Source organism: Echeneis naucrates, chromosome 1, assembly GCF_900963305.1.
Source record: "Echeneis naucrates chromosome 1, fEcheNa1.1, whole genome shotgun sequence".
NCBI classification, from domain to species: Eukaryota; Metazoa; Chordata; class Actinopteri; order Carangiformes; family Echeneidae; genus Echeneis; species Echeneis naucrates.
Genome location: NC_042511.1, coordinates 17,404,197 through 17,419,385, shown reverse-complemented (window position 1 = coordinate 17,419,385; position 15,189 = coordinate 17,404,197). Strand labels below are relative to the sequence as shown.

The following is a 15,189-nucleotide window of genomic DNA, read 5'->3' as shown; positions in this document are numbered from 1 at the left end:
TTACTTGTTGTGACAGACAGAGCCTGACACCATTGCTGCTTCCCAACAGCTGCACTGAGCAACCTGAGCCCTGCATCATTATTTGGAAATATATGGTCACTGAGCCTGGTTCAGATATTGTTCCTCTCATGGATCTAAAAAATCCTGGCCAGATCCTACAGACGGTCCCCAGCTTTATGTAAAGACAAACAGGATGAGATTTTCACATTCCAGCGCCTGATTCACCAGCCACTGTTCCATTAACAGTGTGAGTGCAGGAAAGCAGTTTAATGACTGACATAGAAGTCCATGATTTTCCAGTGTTATGGTGTCAGAGGACTCTTCTTTGTTTGTCACTGATAATTTTGCAGGTAGGAATTGGGTTCCTGTTTATGTACCAGTGGGGGGGGAAAGCTTGACCCAATCCAACAAAAAAAACAAAACAAAACAAAACAAAACAAAAAAAAAAAACGAAAACAAAACCCTAACACTTTTTTTGGGCAGCAAAAAGAGATAATAACCTGCAGGGGGTTTAAGGGTAACTGTGGCTGACCTGCTGAGCGTTCCTCTTGTCAGTTGTCGCCCTACGAAGATTCTCAGCTCCTTCCTTGATCTTCAGCTCCTTGCGTATCTCTCTGCGGATCCGTTCACGCTGTTCGTCCAGGAGCTGCTGAACACTAGAGTCTGAGAAATCTGAGTTCTGGTCCAGACCCAGCTGCTCCAGCACTGAGAGACCACCTGGGTCACTCTGTACAGATAGAGAGAAAAAGAGGTCAGGCAATGTAAAAAAGACCATAGTATATGTTCTTGTTGAGAAAATACCAGGCCTTAATTTACAACATGGTCATCAAAAGAAGGTGCTGAGAGCAAGATGGACAGGAGGGGAAGAGATGTTGAGCAGGATAGGATATTAAAAGAAGGAAAGAGATAGAGGGGAAGAGACACGAGTCATCAGTGGTAGAGGAAAAAGGCCAAAGTTGGGTGAAAACAAAAAAGCTGTAAAAATAATCAAGAGGGTGGAAAAAATGAACTCGAACAGCAGCAAGGAATGAGAAAAACCTTCCTCAGTCCATGTTTACAGTATTTCAAAAACAAGTCTGCAATGCCAGTTTTTACAAGAGACTGCATTTTCAGGATACTCTTCCTGTCTAAAGGGATAAAAAAAAAAAAAATCACCACCATACACCAAAATCTAAGTAACTGCAAACCTGTGCGCTCCATTGTCATGATCTGGTCCTTCTCTTGACTTTGTGATAAATACACCGCTTCCACATTTGAAGACCAACACACAATACAGCTCAGCTTTTGTTAAAGGTCTCTGACAATTTCTAGGAATTTTGTCCTACCAGTGAGGATGATAAAATGAACTCTAGCAGTGCTACAACTTTCACCCTTGTTAGAATACACTCAAGTAGAAACAAAATCAGGAACACAGCAGGACAGTGTTAATCACTAGAAATTGCAGTGACTTTGCCACAAAACACAAAGCAAACAAACACGTCAACAACAAGTCACCTCTGAGCTGTCCTCATCCTCCTCATCGCCATGCCAACACATGATTTGCTCAGATTTCCAAGACACCAAAAAATGTAACAGAAAGACACAAATATTTGATTTGCTCCTGACCTCAGCCCCTCAGTTAATGCCACTGTGTGTGAACAAAATGGTTTTTTGGGGGTTGGACGGTGGGGAGGGAGAGCGATAAAAAGAGATAAAGAGAGGGAGAGTTAAGGGAGAGAGAGGAGGGGAACGCCTCTGAAAGAGGATATCCATCCTAACACCAAGCTGGTCAGGCCTTTCCTGTTTCCTCTGTGATTTTGCTGCTGTCAGTGTAGTGCAAGACACACAAAAGAGGACAGAGAAACACATCCTCCCTCTTGAAGGTTTTGTAAATCATTCTCAGATCTGTGGCATTACGCCTATATGATGTCAAGTCTTCCTCAGCTGCTTATGTGCAATGATTAATAAGATTTAACCAAAAGCGGTTTGTGACAGCATTTTTTGTTTTTTTCTTTTTGCTCTCAGTTGGGTTGGTGATATAATCTCGAGGGCGGAAACAAGGGAAGGATGTATTTTCTAAGTATTGGATCAAAGCCAAAGAGCAAGGTTAAGATGAATTTCTGCTGCTTGCTTAACTTCTTATTTGCTTTGGGCCCCACATTTACAAATCCCAAGGTGATTCCCCTTCCCCTATACAAAAATGCTATGGGATTTAAATATTGCCTCATTTAAAAACACGAACATGTCCATAAGCAGCAGTGGGTGGAGCAAATTTGTCTAATAAAACTTCAAAGATCTTCCTTTCACACGGCAAATTGAATAAGCAATTTAAAACCTACATTGTGTGTACTTTGTGTATGTGGTGTCACTGTCCAACCCTCAGAATTAAACTTAAGACAATGGGCTTTAACTAAAGAAAAGTGGGAAAAGATCAGCCGTTAGCTCTGTGCTAATGCTTACAGAGCAGCAGCTGATAGGAATTCATTGGACTCGTGGTAGCACGCCATCACTAAAACTGACCACGGACAGGAAGACAAGGCCTTTCATGGACAAAGAGACCTACTCAAAAGGTGGCATTTTATTTCCCCAGATTACTTTACTTTAGTATCTACAGCAATAATGACGAAAGAAAATAAAAACAGCTAGACTGCTGTGGGAAAACAGTCTAGGTTTGTGGAAATGTTTGACATGTTTTCATGTCATTGCAGAGGAATTTAAGCTTACAAGAGTTGGCTAATTATGGCTGTAATGGCTGTGGTTAGCCCACATGACACTGACTCATCTTGCTGACCCCCAGCAGATTTGTGGAAGGCAAGAAAGGAGATGGGGCATCAACTTAAATTCCTGTCATCTGAAAAGATAAAAAAGGACTGAAACACAAAAAGATTGGGGAGAACAGACAGAACAGATTTGAGTCCTTTGACTGTGTCTAGACTATGGCATCTATCACTGGACATTCAAGCTTTACAATCAAAGTAAAATCATCCTTAGGACCTTCTATGTACGTATATTTCAATTTGCAGACTGACTGAGGCATTTACCATCTCAAAAAGTTTCAGCAGCAAGACAATTATTGTAACGCTAATTATCTGCTCACTGCCGTACGTGTCTCCAACGTTACAGGAAATATAGTTACAATCTCCCCTTTCCTCAGTTGCTGTTATGAAAAATGGCCAGATTGGCTTTCATAGAACATGATAATGTGACAATGAATTTGACCTTTCATTTGGATAGGAACAGGATATGTCATCAACTCATTATGTTGTCTATGAGGATATAATTAGTTTATAAATTTGTCAGTTGTAGCCAGAAGCATGCTTTGTGATGGCAAAACACGATCATCAAGTTCTAAACTGTGAATGTTTGTGCCAGATGTAATGAAATATCCTAAAGGGCCTTCCTGATAGATTCATAGTAGCATGAGGTAAATTTCAGTCTATTCATCCTTGAATAGCATGTGAATGTTGCCAAATCTTAAGAAACGACATGTTACTGAGATAAAAGGGTCATGAGTATGATATGTAAGTAGCTACGGACAACCCAAAAACATTACCTATCTAGTTCTGACTGTTGTCAGTGTGGTTGTGAAATGCTCACAATATTTTAGAACTTCATTCATAACTGATGAAGTTGGCATAGCACTAATTTCAGCTTTAGTAAGAGTTTGATAAACACGGGTTTGTGCTTCTGTCTGTTCAGACTCGCTGCTTAAATTCTTCTTCTCTAACCTTCTTTGGATGCCTGCAGGGTATGATTGCTCACTCTTCCTGATCCAAATGATTGAAAATCAAAATGACAAGCTGAATGGTGCCAATACATCATATTAACCTGATAGTTTATCTTGTGTCTCCATACATTTTTTCCACCTCCCTGTGGGGACCTGATCCTGTCACTTAAACAATGAAGAAATGTTTGCTCACATCTTACAGCATCAATCAATGCTAAAGAGCTTGGAGTGCATCAGCGTGACCATGTATTGGGCTCCTTACTGCCATGTTATTATGTGTCAGCTGTAGTGGTTTGTGTGACTGAATTGGACAGAGGATGTGTGACTTCTTTTGCTATACTCTCAATAACTTCTCATTAGGTATTTTTAGTTTCAAGAGTGACACTAACTCATGTTAGTAACTGGCTTTTCTCGCGATGTCTTTCCAACTCCTGGATTAATTTATTTGAAATACGGTACAACTGTAATGGTGGTGTTCATCTGGTTGGCTGTTTGAGAGTGTTCAGTTCTCTGGTTTATGACTGAATACCTGCAAAACTACTACCATTCCTGTACTATTGGCAAACTTAAGTGATTAAACAACATGTCAAACAAGCTACCATATCAGTTTGATGTCACTGGGATTGTCAGTGTTTTTGGTATTTTACTTCAGTTAGTGCAAAGCACTGCTGTGGCTAAATACAGACTCACAGAGATACAATACTCATCTAAAAGACTTGTTCAAATAATTACACAGCAAACAAAGATAATCAAAGACATATTACATTGAAGTTAAGCAGTCTTTTTTTTTTTAACAACACACTAACATTAATACGAACCACATTAATGTGTACAATCTGTCACACCTGTAATAAGAGGAGTAGCTTGACAAGGCAAACTACCTGACTGATAATTGACAAAGCCAGATGTTCATTAAGTATATAACATTTAAAACCTTTTTATGCAAGAAGCAACAACAAAAAAAAAAAAAAAAAAACCCAGCAAACTAGACAAAATCTGTGATCCAAACCATAAGCTTATTGTTGTTCTAGGATATGTTGTTTGTCCAGTTACCAGCCACGTGTGCACTGCCACATCCAACACAGCATGTTTTAAAGTCATTAACAGTAGCAGATGTTGACAACAACAGATGTCTGACACACATGCTGCATGTACAGTCGTGCAAAGAAGCAACACTGGATGAGTCACACTCCATTTACATTTACATCCACTTGCTTGGCAGAGCAAAGTGTGTCAATTTCACTTAGAAGCTTCAGTGATGTTCCTCTGAGACCTTTTCAATGAACTGAGCTCAACAGTTAAAGAGAGGAAACTGATGCACCACTCAAATTCAGCCTTTCGTTGTTGACCCTGTTTAACACTACAAAGATGGCAATGGCTAACAGGCAGAAATGACTCATCCCACTCAGCTTGTTAGTGAACTAGCTCAGGGAGGAACATGCAGCTGCAGTGAACGGGGAAGTAATGATGCGCAAATTCAATAGATAACAGCACGAAGTGAACTTAATTCAACTAGACTGTGTGAGCAGAGTAGAGGAGCCTAGGGGTGGATGGGGATGGACAAGGCAAAACAGGGGTAAATTTTGTCTTGGGTGTGTGGAACAATGCCTGGAGTTTCCCACAAAAGTGATAATGACCCCCCCAGTACAGAGAAAGTATCCACATGGAGGTCATAGAAAGGCACAGTTGTAGAAGCACGCATGACATGGACAAAAATAGGAGAGTTATTCACTCTAATGAACACACACACACACACACACACCGAGAGAGAGACAGAGAGACAGACAGACAGACAGACAGAAAACGCCTCTTACTTTCCAGTGAGGACATGTCTTTCGACGAATGAGGCCACAGGGCTCAGTCCGACTGAGGCCTGTGTTGTTATTGAGGGTGTGTGCGCTTTGGACTCCACTAGCCATTTTAAAATGCAATTCATTGTGTCCTCAAGAAGGCTATTGAATCTGCAGCTTGTGAAAATGCTATTATCATTGATTGACATTTGTTCTGTTGATAAAAAGGAAAGTGGAGCGCTGTCTGGGTTCAAAGTCACAGCTCATAAAAAAGGAGGAATAAAGGAATAATTCTGGCAACATTTCACCTGGAAGCAAAAAGTGAAAGTGGTAATGATAATTATTCCTCTTCACTCAACAAGGACACTGAATGGATCACAATTTCCTTGCAACAGATAAAGGGCAAAAGAAAGAAAAAATAAATAAAAAACAGGGGGCATCTTTCATTTAAATTCCTTTTCTGTCATTACTGTGATAATATATCTGAGTATTTTGGATTTCATGTGGGGCTTCAGTTCACATTACAAAGACTTCTGTACATGCTAAAATGATCAGACCTAACAGTTATATATGGTAATAGATTCTAATACATTTCAACCTAAGTTGGTTGAATTAAACTTTTAGGAGGATGATGCTGGGCATGCTGATACACATAATCACCTTCTTAATTAGTTCTAGCTCAAGGAAGACAACATTGTACTTGAGTCATGCTACAAAATTTGGTGTGACAAAAGCATTACTCTAAATGACGTAATGGTTTTGCAGTGACTTGAACATCATTTACTGTTCACATTTTTTGTTTTTTTTTACTACCACATAACGCAGTTAGTGCTGAAAAGACAAGCCTGCAGGGAAATACCACTGCAGATTCTTGGCAGATGCAGAAAGAGGTAGGGGTAGCAAATACGTGTAAATCCCAGCCAAGGAGTGGAAAAGGAGGAAGATAGAAACAAAACAAAAACAAAGAATTAACTTTTTATTTATTTTTGTGCTCTGATAAATGGTTGCTTTAACATTGGCTTTAAATGTGTTTGGCAAATAGTATCATTTGCATAAAAGTGTTCTTTTCAGTACATAGCATGATTACACTCATAATGATGGCCAATCTTTAGCAAGGTCACCATCTACAATGTAGACTGAGGAAAAGAAGAAGAAAAAAAAATGGCAAAAGCAAGTTTCTCCAGTCATGCTCATGGGGAAAAAAAAAAAAAAAGAGAAGTGGTTCTAGTGACACTCAGTCTGAGAGGCAGAGAACGAAAGACAAGTCAAACAAAGAGGGAGCAGCAAGGGGACAGGAAGAGAGGGAGGAGAGAGACGGATGAGGCACAGCTGAGAGGGCAGACAGAACAGAGAGATAAGCACAGAAAGAAAGAAAGGAGATGGAAATGGGACAGAGAAGAGCAATGAATCAGCGACCATGCTGAAACTACAATGTGTAACTACTGGGGCACTCGTGTTCATCAAAAAGGATCATGACTAAGAGGGAAAAGCTGTGACTGGACCATTTAGATATTTCTACAACTATCAAATCCTTATATCTGCAAAATCTGAATCACCAAATCTGCATTGGCAAGAAACTCAAATCTTCATTAATTCACAAAATAGCTGTTAAACTTGTCAACCTATCAAATAGGCAGAACTGGGTGACCTGATCCTCTAAAACACGCCTGCATACACAAACAAACTCATGAGAATGAGGGCTATGGACAGCCAGTTTTTGACCTTTGACCTTTTTGTAATATTACCTACCTGCAGGCTTTCCTACGTCATCTCCCTTGCTCTTCTTCTGCATCTCATTCTTCCCCCTGCCCTTCTTTTCAACCTTGCTCTGACTGTTCTCAATCTTGCTCCACTTTTACTAGAGATCCTCACCACTGTTCTCCTTCTAACCCCTCCTCACCTTGGCCTTGCTCTCCTTCCTCCCAGGTCAAAGAAGGGTCATACTAAATTTGTCTGACCGTAAACTTTATGCATCTCTTTGTTTCCACAAAACCCCCCAAATTTGGCCTTCCACTTCCCTTCTCAAACGGAAACTCTTGCAAAATAGCTAACTCTTTTGGCACACATTAAAATTAACTATGTCTTAACTATGCTTCTTGCATTGGAAGGTGAATCTGTCAGTTTTAATGGTATGCTATTCTTGAAACTTGTCTACACCTAACAGCCATTGTTTTCACCACTTGTTCTCAACTTCATTTCAGGTCTGCATGGACCTTCATGGGCATCTTGGCAGCAGGGGAGAAAACCTCGCATTATGAGCCTCATCCAAATTTTCAGTCTCAGAACAAACAATTCCCAAACTCATTGATCTTACGCTTATTTAAACCGTAAAAACAAAACAGCAACACAGCAGGATTGCTTCATCCTACAGTGTTATCCGATGCACGTTGACTGATTTATGCAGCACACAGGCACAAAAGTGATGCTGCAAATGTAAAAGAAATTAAGCTTATCTACACAATTGAGAACAAGGCTGAAAACCCATGATTATAGGCATTAGGCATCTGTTGTTTTCCTGATTGTTTGTTTGAATGAACAGAAAATAGTACAGAAGTAGAGAAAAAAGAAAAAACACAAATAAAATGACTAGCAAAGCAGTAGATTGTCATCTTTGAGACTAAACTGACATGAAACAAATTACATCCATGTTCTACTTTTATGAACAAAATATTAAAACAGTTTATTAAACTTCAAACTACAGCTTTAAGTTGATGTTAGAGGCCAAAAACACAGTAGACGAGAGAAAGACATAACACTGGTTGGTAAAAGTGAGTTACTGAATTAGAGAAAGAGGAACAAGAAGGCGGGCAAAAAAAAAAAAAAAAACAAAAAACACAAAAAACATTATTCTTTACATCAGACATCAGCTGATGGATGAAAGGCCTAAGGGGACCAAATAAGCCTGAAGCGTAAATCACAGGGGAAGTGCTTTGTTTCTAAATCTCTTTCCTTGTCTGTTTCACTGACTCTCCTGATGCTGAAGGCCCTGTTTTGTTATGCAAACCCCGTGTGGAGTGCTTCAATCTCACCTGAGCTATTGCTTACACTGCAACACACACAAACAATATCACAACTGAAAGACATGACATGAAGACTGCAATGCACTACAATGGGCTTAAGCACAATAAGAAACTCACAAGGAGAATCCTGTGTATATTAATGAAAATAATAAACACAATACAGTCAAATGAAATATCCAAATGGGAGGAAAGCCATTTTTTTGCCATGCTTGTGCATTGTTAAAATATGGAATATTTGCAGATTTCTGTCTGTTTGCTGGAGAGCAGTAAGAGAAAAACCAGTAGGAACAAGATGGCTGAAACCCAGGGTATATGAAAATATTTAGAGTAGAGCAAGGGATGACTCAATCAAATGGACCTTGGTGCACAGAGGTAGATGTTAAATGACAAACATCCCCAGGTGGGAATGTGAACACAGTCTATCGAGGGTGAAGTGGTGCAATATACATAACAACTGAACCAGAGAGGGAGCGACTCACACTGAGCTGACACTACACTGGCTGTATTCCTCCTCTTCATCAGCAGGGCAAGGATCCCCAACACAGCGGGTGACCTGTCAGTCACTATTTGCCCAAGCTGTGCTAAGTGAGCAAACCAGGCTCATGTCAACTACGGTGCAATCCCTGCCCTGCTGAGTCAGTGAAGAGGCTTTATAGCTGTCAGTCACCCTCAGGCTAATGCACAGAAAAGGCCTGCACACAGTAGGAGGTGCCTGGAGAAGGACTTGGAGAATGATTGATGCAGTAAGACGCTAAAATGAATCCAGGTGGGAGAATTAACACATACTGGCCTCAAGTGGAACATTTGGCTTGTATGACATGGCTGCATTTTGAAAATTCTATCTATTCACTGAGGATTCACCGTATTGGGAAAGTGGAGCAAATTTATTAATTCTGACCACAACAGTTGCAAATACTACTGTAAAAATAATACAGAAGTATACCTGCTGACAGATACTTGCTGTAATTTAAGATGAAATCTTTGATACCTACTGTATGAGGATGCACCTTGTGTGCAGGGCCTGTAAATACTGACCTAATTTTGCAACCAAAGCCAAGAAAATTAAGTGTTAACAAATTTAACATAGTTATACCAGAAAACTATCCAATCAATTTATCATTTTAATTAGCCAAGTCCTCTGATTGCTGCAAAAACAGACACAGGCTTGATATGGTTTGGATGAATATTTTAGATTTGCTTTATTAAAAAAAAAAAAAAAAAAAAAAAAACAAGCACACACCCCTTATCAGTCAGATTGCGGAGAAACAGTGCAAATTTTGATTTGTCACTTCGACAGTTTCATTAGTCTCACATTACAGTCTAACTGCCTACAGCTAGACTGTAGGCAGTCCTCTCCATTGTTTATTTTGGCCTGTCTCTATTATTCAAGCCAATGATATTGGAATAGTTATACAAGCTTTTTCAGTATCTTTGCATAGTAACTGCACAGACAGATAAAAAAAAAATCTAAACAAAACAAAAAAACCCAGAGTAACTCACCATGTGTCTTTACAGTGGTCATCTGGGTCCGTTGTCACTTAAAAAAGAAAGTCTAAATGGATGTTTATTTATAAAAAGATAACGAGCTGAAACTACCAAGTAGCTGAATTACATCTATTCTACATCTTTTAGTATTAGTGAATGATAGAAGCTGGTTTAATAAGAAAATGTCACGTCAAATGTCAAAACAACATGAAAAAGATAAATCCCACATTACAGATAAATCATTTAGCACAGGATATTCAGCTCTTTTGTGCTAGTTTCCGTGACAAATCATATACTATGTGTTTTTGTGTGTGCGTGTGTGTGTGTGCGTGTGTGTGCGTGCGTGTGCGTGCGCGTGCGTGTGCGTGTGTAGCCTGAGCAGAGATGTCAGCATAATTGCTCTCACAGGTCTGGGGTCTCTCCCTCTATGAGCATCATAGGAAGACAAACCTGCAGAGCTGCATGAACACTGATACCACTGTATTCTATAGGTATGTCTTTATTTTACAGTAAAGAAATGGAAATGAATAGCCTGGCTGCTGTGATGCTCATATTTGAGCATCATATTTGAAGTCAGTATTTTTCACATTGAAAAATAGATGGAGACACTTACTCTTCAGGTCTGTTATTGCAAGGGGATTTGAGTGCAGTGTTTAGGTACAAGTTTCAACATGAAGTCAAAACGTGTCACATGCTGTTTATGTGCACAAGAAAAGAAAAGACTGTGTGTGTGTGTGTGTGTGTGTGTGTGTGTGTGTGAGAGAGAGAGAGAGGGAGAATGAAAGAGTAAGTCATATAAAGAAAACATCTGGAGGCATTCCTGAGACGCCTGAGTGGTGACAACAGCAAACCTGGCAGGAAATAAAGGGAGAGGAGAGTGAGGGATGTAGGAAAAGGTAAATGAGAGCAGGGAGGGTTGCAGAGGAGTTAAAACAGTAAAGTCACAGCTCCCCCTCCCCAGAGTACATTTCTACCTCATCAATCTCCATTTATTTCGCATTATGATAAATTCCACATGGATGAAACAGTTGTGAGGAGGCTATGTTCTGCTTCGATAAAGCCAAACATCTTTCTCTAGAACCACAGAGAAGAGGAGAGGAGAGACAGATCCCATCCTCCCTATGAAACCAAAAAAAAAGCCTCTGAGCAGAGACAGATTGACTGAGTGAAGTGGACAGTCAGAGGTATGGGAGGAGGAGAGGGAGGGTGGTCAGCCAAAAGTGAGAAAGAAGCAAGTGGAGGAGGAAGGAATGGTGGTTGACCCACAATGCTAAAGGCCACTGATGGATAAAAAAAAAAGCATATGAGAGCTTGCTAGGAGGCTATCTCTGCCAAACACATGAGGGAGGAAGGAGCATGAGAAGGGATGGGGATGAGAGAGAGAGAGAGAGAGAGAGAGAGAGAGAGAGAGAGAGAGAGAGAGAGAGAGAGAGAGAGAGAGAGATTGTATTAATGGATGAAGAGTGAACTGAGAACAAAATTGGCTGTAAATTAGTCTGATATATACAATACAGGGCTGCACATTAAATCAAATTCCTAAACAGTAAAATCAGCTTTCAATTCAGTCTGAACACTTTTTTGTCCAATGCACAGATTTGAACTAACTAGTATCTGGCCATTCAAGTTCACAGTCACAATGTTGTCTTTTGTGCCTCCAGAAATCTCACAGCTCTGAAGCCAAAGCAAGTCACGGTCTGTACAGTATGTTTTGAAAGGCAGCAGAGGGTAGTGGAGAAGGGAGGAGGATGGAAAGGATGAAGCCCTAAGAAAAGACAGAAGGAGAAGAAAAATGAGGTCAGCACCTCACTTTGGTTTTAGTCAGCATGAATTTAAATTATTATTTTCCATGTAGTTCTTTGGCGTTTTTTTTTGACTTGTTTGACTCTGTTTGGGCAGGCAATAGTTTCTTGGCTTCACAGCATTCTGAAGCGCCCACAAAAGTTTAGTTTAGTATCCTTTTGTCATTGTTTATTTAAATATTCTTCACATCTTCTTTTGGGTCAAATCAGCACTGAGAAATTAAAGGAGAAGATATTCAATGTTCTGTACGACAGGTAAAGCCATCAAAGTCTCACTGTCTGTTTAGCTGGATGTGATGTTACATGTGTTTTTTTCTACACATTTTAATCGCCATATTAAAATGCATGTGGTAAATAGTTACAATGGCAACAGAACAAAATTAAAAATGGCAGAATAAAAGGGGTGCTAAATTATTGAAATGTCTTACTTGTCACTTAATATCAGAATGAATTCACCTTGAGCATGATACAATTCCACAAAAAATGTGCTGTGAATATTAATAGTCACATTTCAGGTATGGCTAAAATGTACTTACATGGGGCAAGAAGTTCAAGACTCACACACTGTGTAAGTGTGCATATGATGGAGTTCTAGTGATGAAGGGGTTATCTTTTATCTTGATTCTATGGCAGAGTGAGGGATAATGTTTCTTGTTTTGGCATGTGTTTAACAATGTTCTGCATCATATCAGTAGAGTGAGTCATAACAGGAAGTGGTGAGAGCTTCATCACTTCGCCACATTTAGTATTGTCCGTATTTAGAAGGTAAGAGATAATCAAAAGATAACGCTCAAAAATAAGAGTAAGAGCCCATTCTAGCATTGCTGAGGTTGATGTACTGCTCAAAGTGACAATGCTAACATACTGATGCTTATGAGATATTGTAGAAAAGGTAGAGATTCAAGATTTATCTGGTTTGGGCCAGATACCTGGCATCTCTTCTTAGATGCAAGTGCAGCAATGTCTGGGGTTAGGCTCTGAGCTGAGGAAATCCTCAGGACTGAGTGAAGATGTTCATCAGTGAGACGACTCTTTAGTGGTGTTTTGTTCATCTTCATCAAAGAGAACAGTTGCGCACGTAGACGTGCTGCTGAACATAGAGAGCATTTGAGCAGCTTGGGCACAGAGTTGGGGCAGTGTGTCGGGGAGGAAACATGGAAACTGCAGCACCCACAGGCTCATATTTTAACTTTAGTGTGTCACTACACTGGAGTTCAATCAGCTCCATTTGGAGGTTGGCTGATGCACTTTCCACGTCAAGCCCGTCTGGTCTTCAAAGTTGGCAAATCGGCGGGTAAACTCGGCACTGAGTACGCTGAGTTTTTTTTCCAGCAAACTGTGCACTGGGCAACACGGCGGGTGAGATAAGTCTGTCCAATGTGCCTGGTGGAATGGATGCTAATGATTGTCAACAGAAAGGGAGCGGGCGCTTAGCAGTCTCTGCTGACATGCCAATGCAAAGCATTCTGGGATTTGTAGTATTTGCGGTGATGCGCTATGTACTGGCAGGCCAGCTCTACTACATATTTGGTATGATCTCGCGGGCCAAATATAATTACACCCAGGGCCAGATTTGGCACCCATGACCTAGACCACAAAAAGAGATGAAAAACGTACATTGTGAAAAAGTTTTAAATATTATTTAAAGTGAACTGAGATAATTTTCTATATGCATGCTGGTTAATGATTGTGCCTCTATTTTAGCACAGTGCTTTAAAAAGTTACTATACCTGCATGTGTGTGTGCATTCAAATTTGTGCTGTGAGAGAACCCAGGAGACAGAGGGAGTGTGACTGGACATTGTGAATCTAACTGGGAGTGCCAGAGTGTGGAAGTGCATATTAAATGTACCACAATGGTGCCCTTGGGGATTCAGTCTGTGCATGTGTCGCAGCTTTGACAGTTATGCCAGTTGGCTTAGGTGTGGCAGCAGCAGCAGGGACTAGTGCAACAGGTCTGAAGCATTGTGTACGTGTTCACACAACCTACAGAAACAAGTTCAGCTCACCAACAGCGAACATGTGGTCACAGTTAAAGACCTTTTTGACTTGAGATTTGAAGTTTTCATTATGTAACATATACTGTATATGTAGTATGCATAAATTAACCCCATTGAATCAGGCACGTGCGTGCACACATACACAAATAGATAGAGAGAGATATATATCTATATAAATAAATAATAAATAAATACATTAAAATAAAAAAAAAAAAAAAATTAAAAAAAAAAAAGAGTGGGTAACTTGGCTTTTCCAAGTTGCGGCAGAGCAATTTTCAGGGAAGAAGCAGCTGTTTTAATTTTAAGATTAACCCATTACGTCACTCTAGAGCCGATTAATCTGACAAATTTCCCATTTTTAATATTGTTGAGAGCACTCAGTTTTGTACAGGCTTATACAACACTTGGATCTTAAAAGTGAATATTATTTGTGAGCCATGTTTTTAGATAATGACAATACATTTCTTTAAACAGGAGACAAATGCTATGGAAATGAGTGTGTCCACTGACAACAAGGATAGAAACTGCCAGACTTAACCAAATGTGGAAAGGATTTGGTTTATATTTGGTAGGGCTAGAATAATGTTACATAAATGATTTGGGGAGAATGAAAAAAAAAAAAAAAAAAAATCAAGACCTGAAGCTTAATGTAAGCAACAGATTAATCAAATGGGAAGGCAAAAAGCATTTCAATCCAATCCTTAATTACATACTTAAATATAATTTCAGAGCCTATGTTTAGTCAATTGTCCTCCAAGAACCCACTCCACTCTCATTAAACGGTCCAAAAAATAAAAGGTGATATGTTAATAGTTTTGGGAGGAAGATGATCTGTCTCCTCTGTAAATAAATAATAAATACTCTATTGAGTGTAAATGGGGAAGACTTCCCAAATAAGATTATGATCTTACTGGAAATACTCAGGTGTGTGCAAATCATTATGCAGAAAAACTATGACCTCATGGGGATGCCAGCTGTTTCTATGACAGCACAGGCTCCAGGTGAAACAGGTGCTTCCTACCTGTCTCCACCTTCCCCTCAGTCATCAGTTTGTCCAACACACCCTCTGTGTCCTAGCTCGCTGATATTCAAATGAGCAGAATGAAAACTGAATGGCACAATGTGCAAGTCTTAAATGTTTGAAATAACCAGAGAAATAAGTGACAAAGTCACACTACAGACATAAATTGAAGGAGAGTTTTGGAGCATTCTTAAATTCCTGTACAATAAGTGTTTAATTTATTTTTTTTTAAGAAAGCAAGACAAGCCATCATTACGTCAGGACATCAGCATATCAGGGATTCTGTCTTTCCTCACCGTTTGACTGACTGATGTTCCTGTCATAGAAGTAGATACAGCTACAAAACCATGGCTGAGTTTTATGCTCGAT

At 39.7% G+C, this 15,189-nt stretch overlaps 1 protein-coding gene across 4 annotated transcripts in view; it reads right to left on the bottom strand.

Annotated features, from left to right (window-relative positions):
- Positions 1-15,189, bottom strand: part of pkn1a (protein kinase N1a) — a 41,037-nt gene that overhangs the window by 17,267 nt on the left and 8,581 nt on the right. For 2 of the 4 annotated variants that reach the window (XM_029500895.1, XM_029500921.1), the window contains exons 1-2: positions 1,495-1,623; positions 533-727 (exon numbers count right to left, since the gene is read on the bottom strand). In XM_029500895.1, the coding sequence (XP_029356755.1) occupies positions 533-727; positions 1,495-1,536 (237 nt within the window). In that variant the 5' untranslated portion in view covers positions 1,537-1,623. Of the gene's footprint in view, positions 1-532; positions 728-1,494; positions 1,624-15,189 lie in introns of those variants that run through there. The other 2 variants (XM_029500902.1, XM_029500911.1) reach the window with 1 other exon arrangement.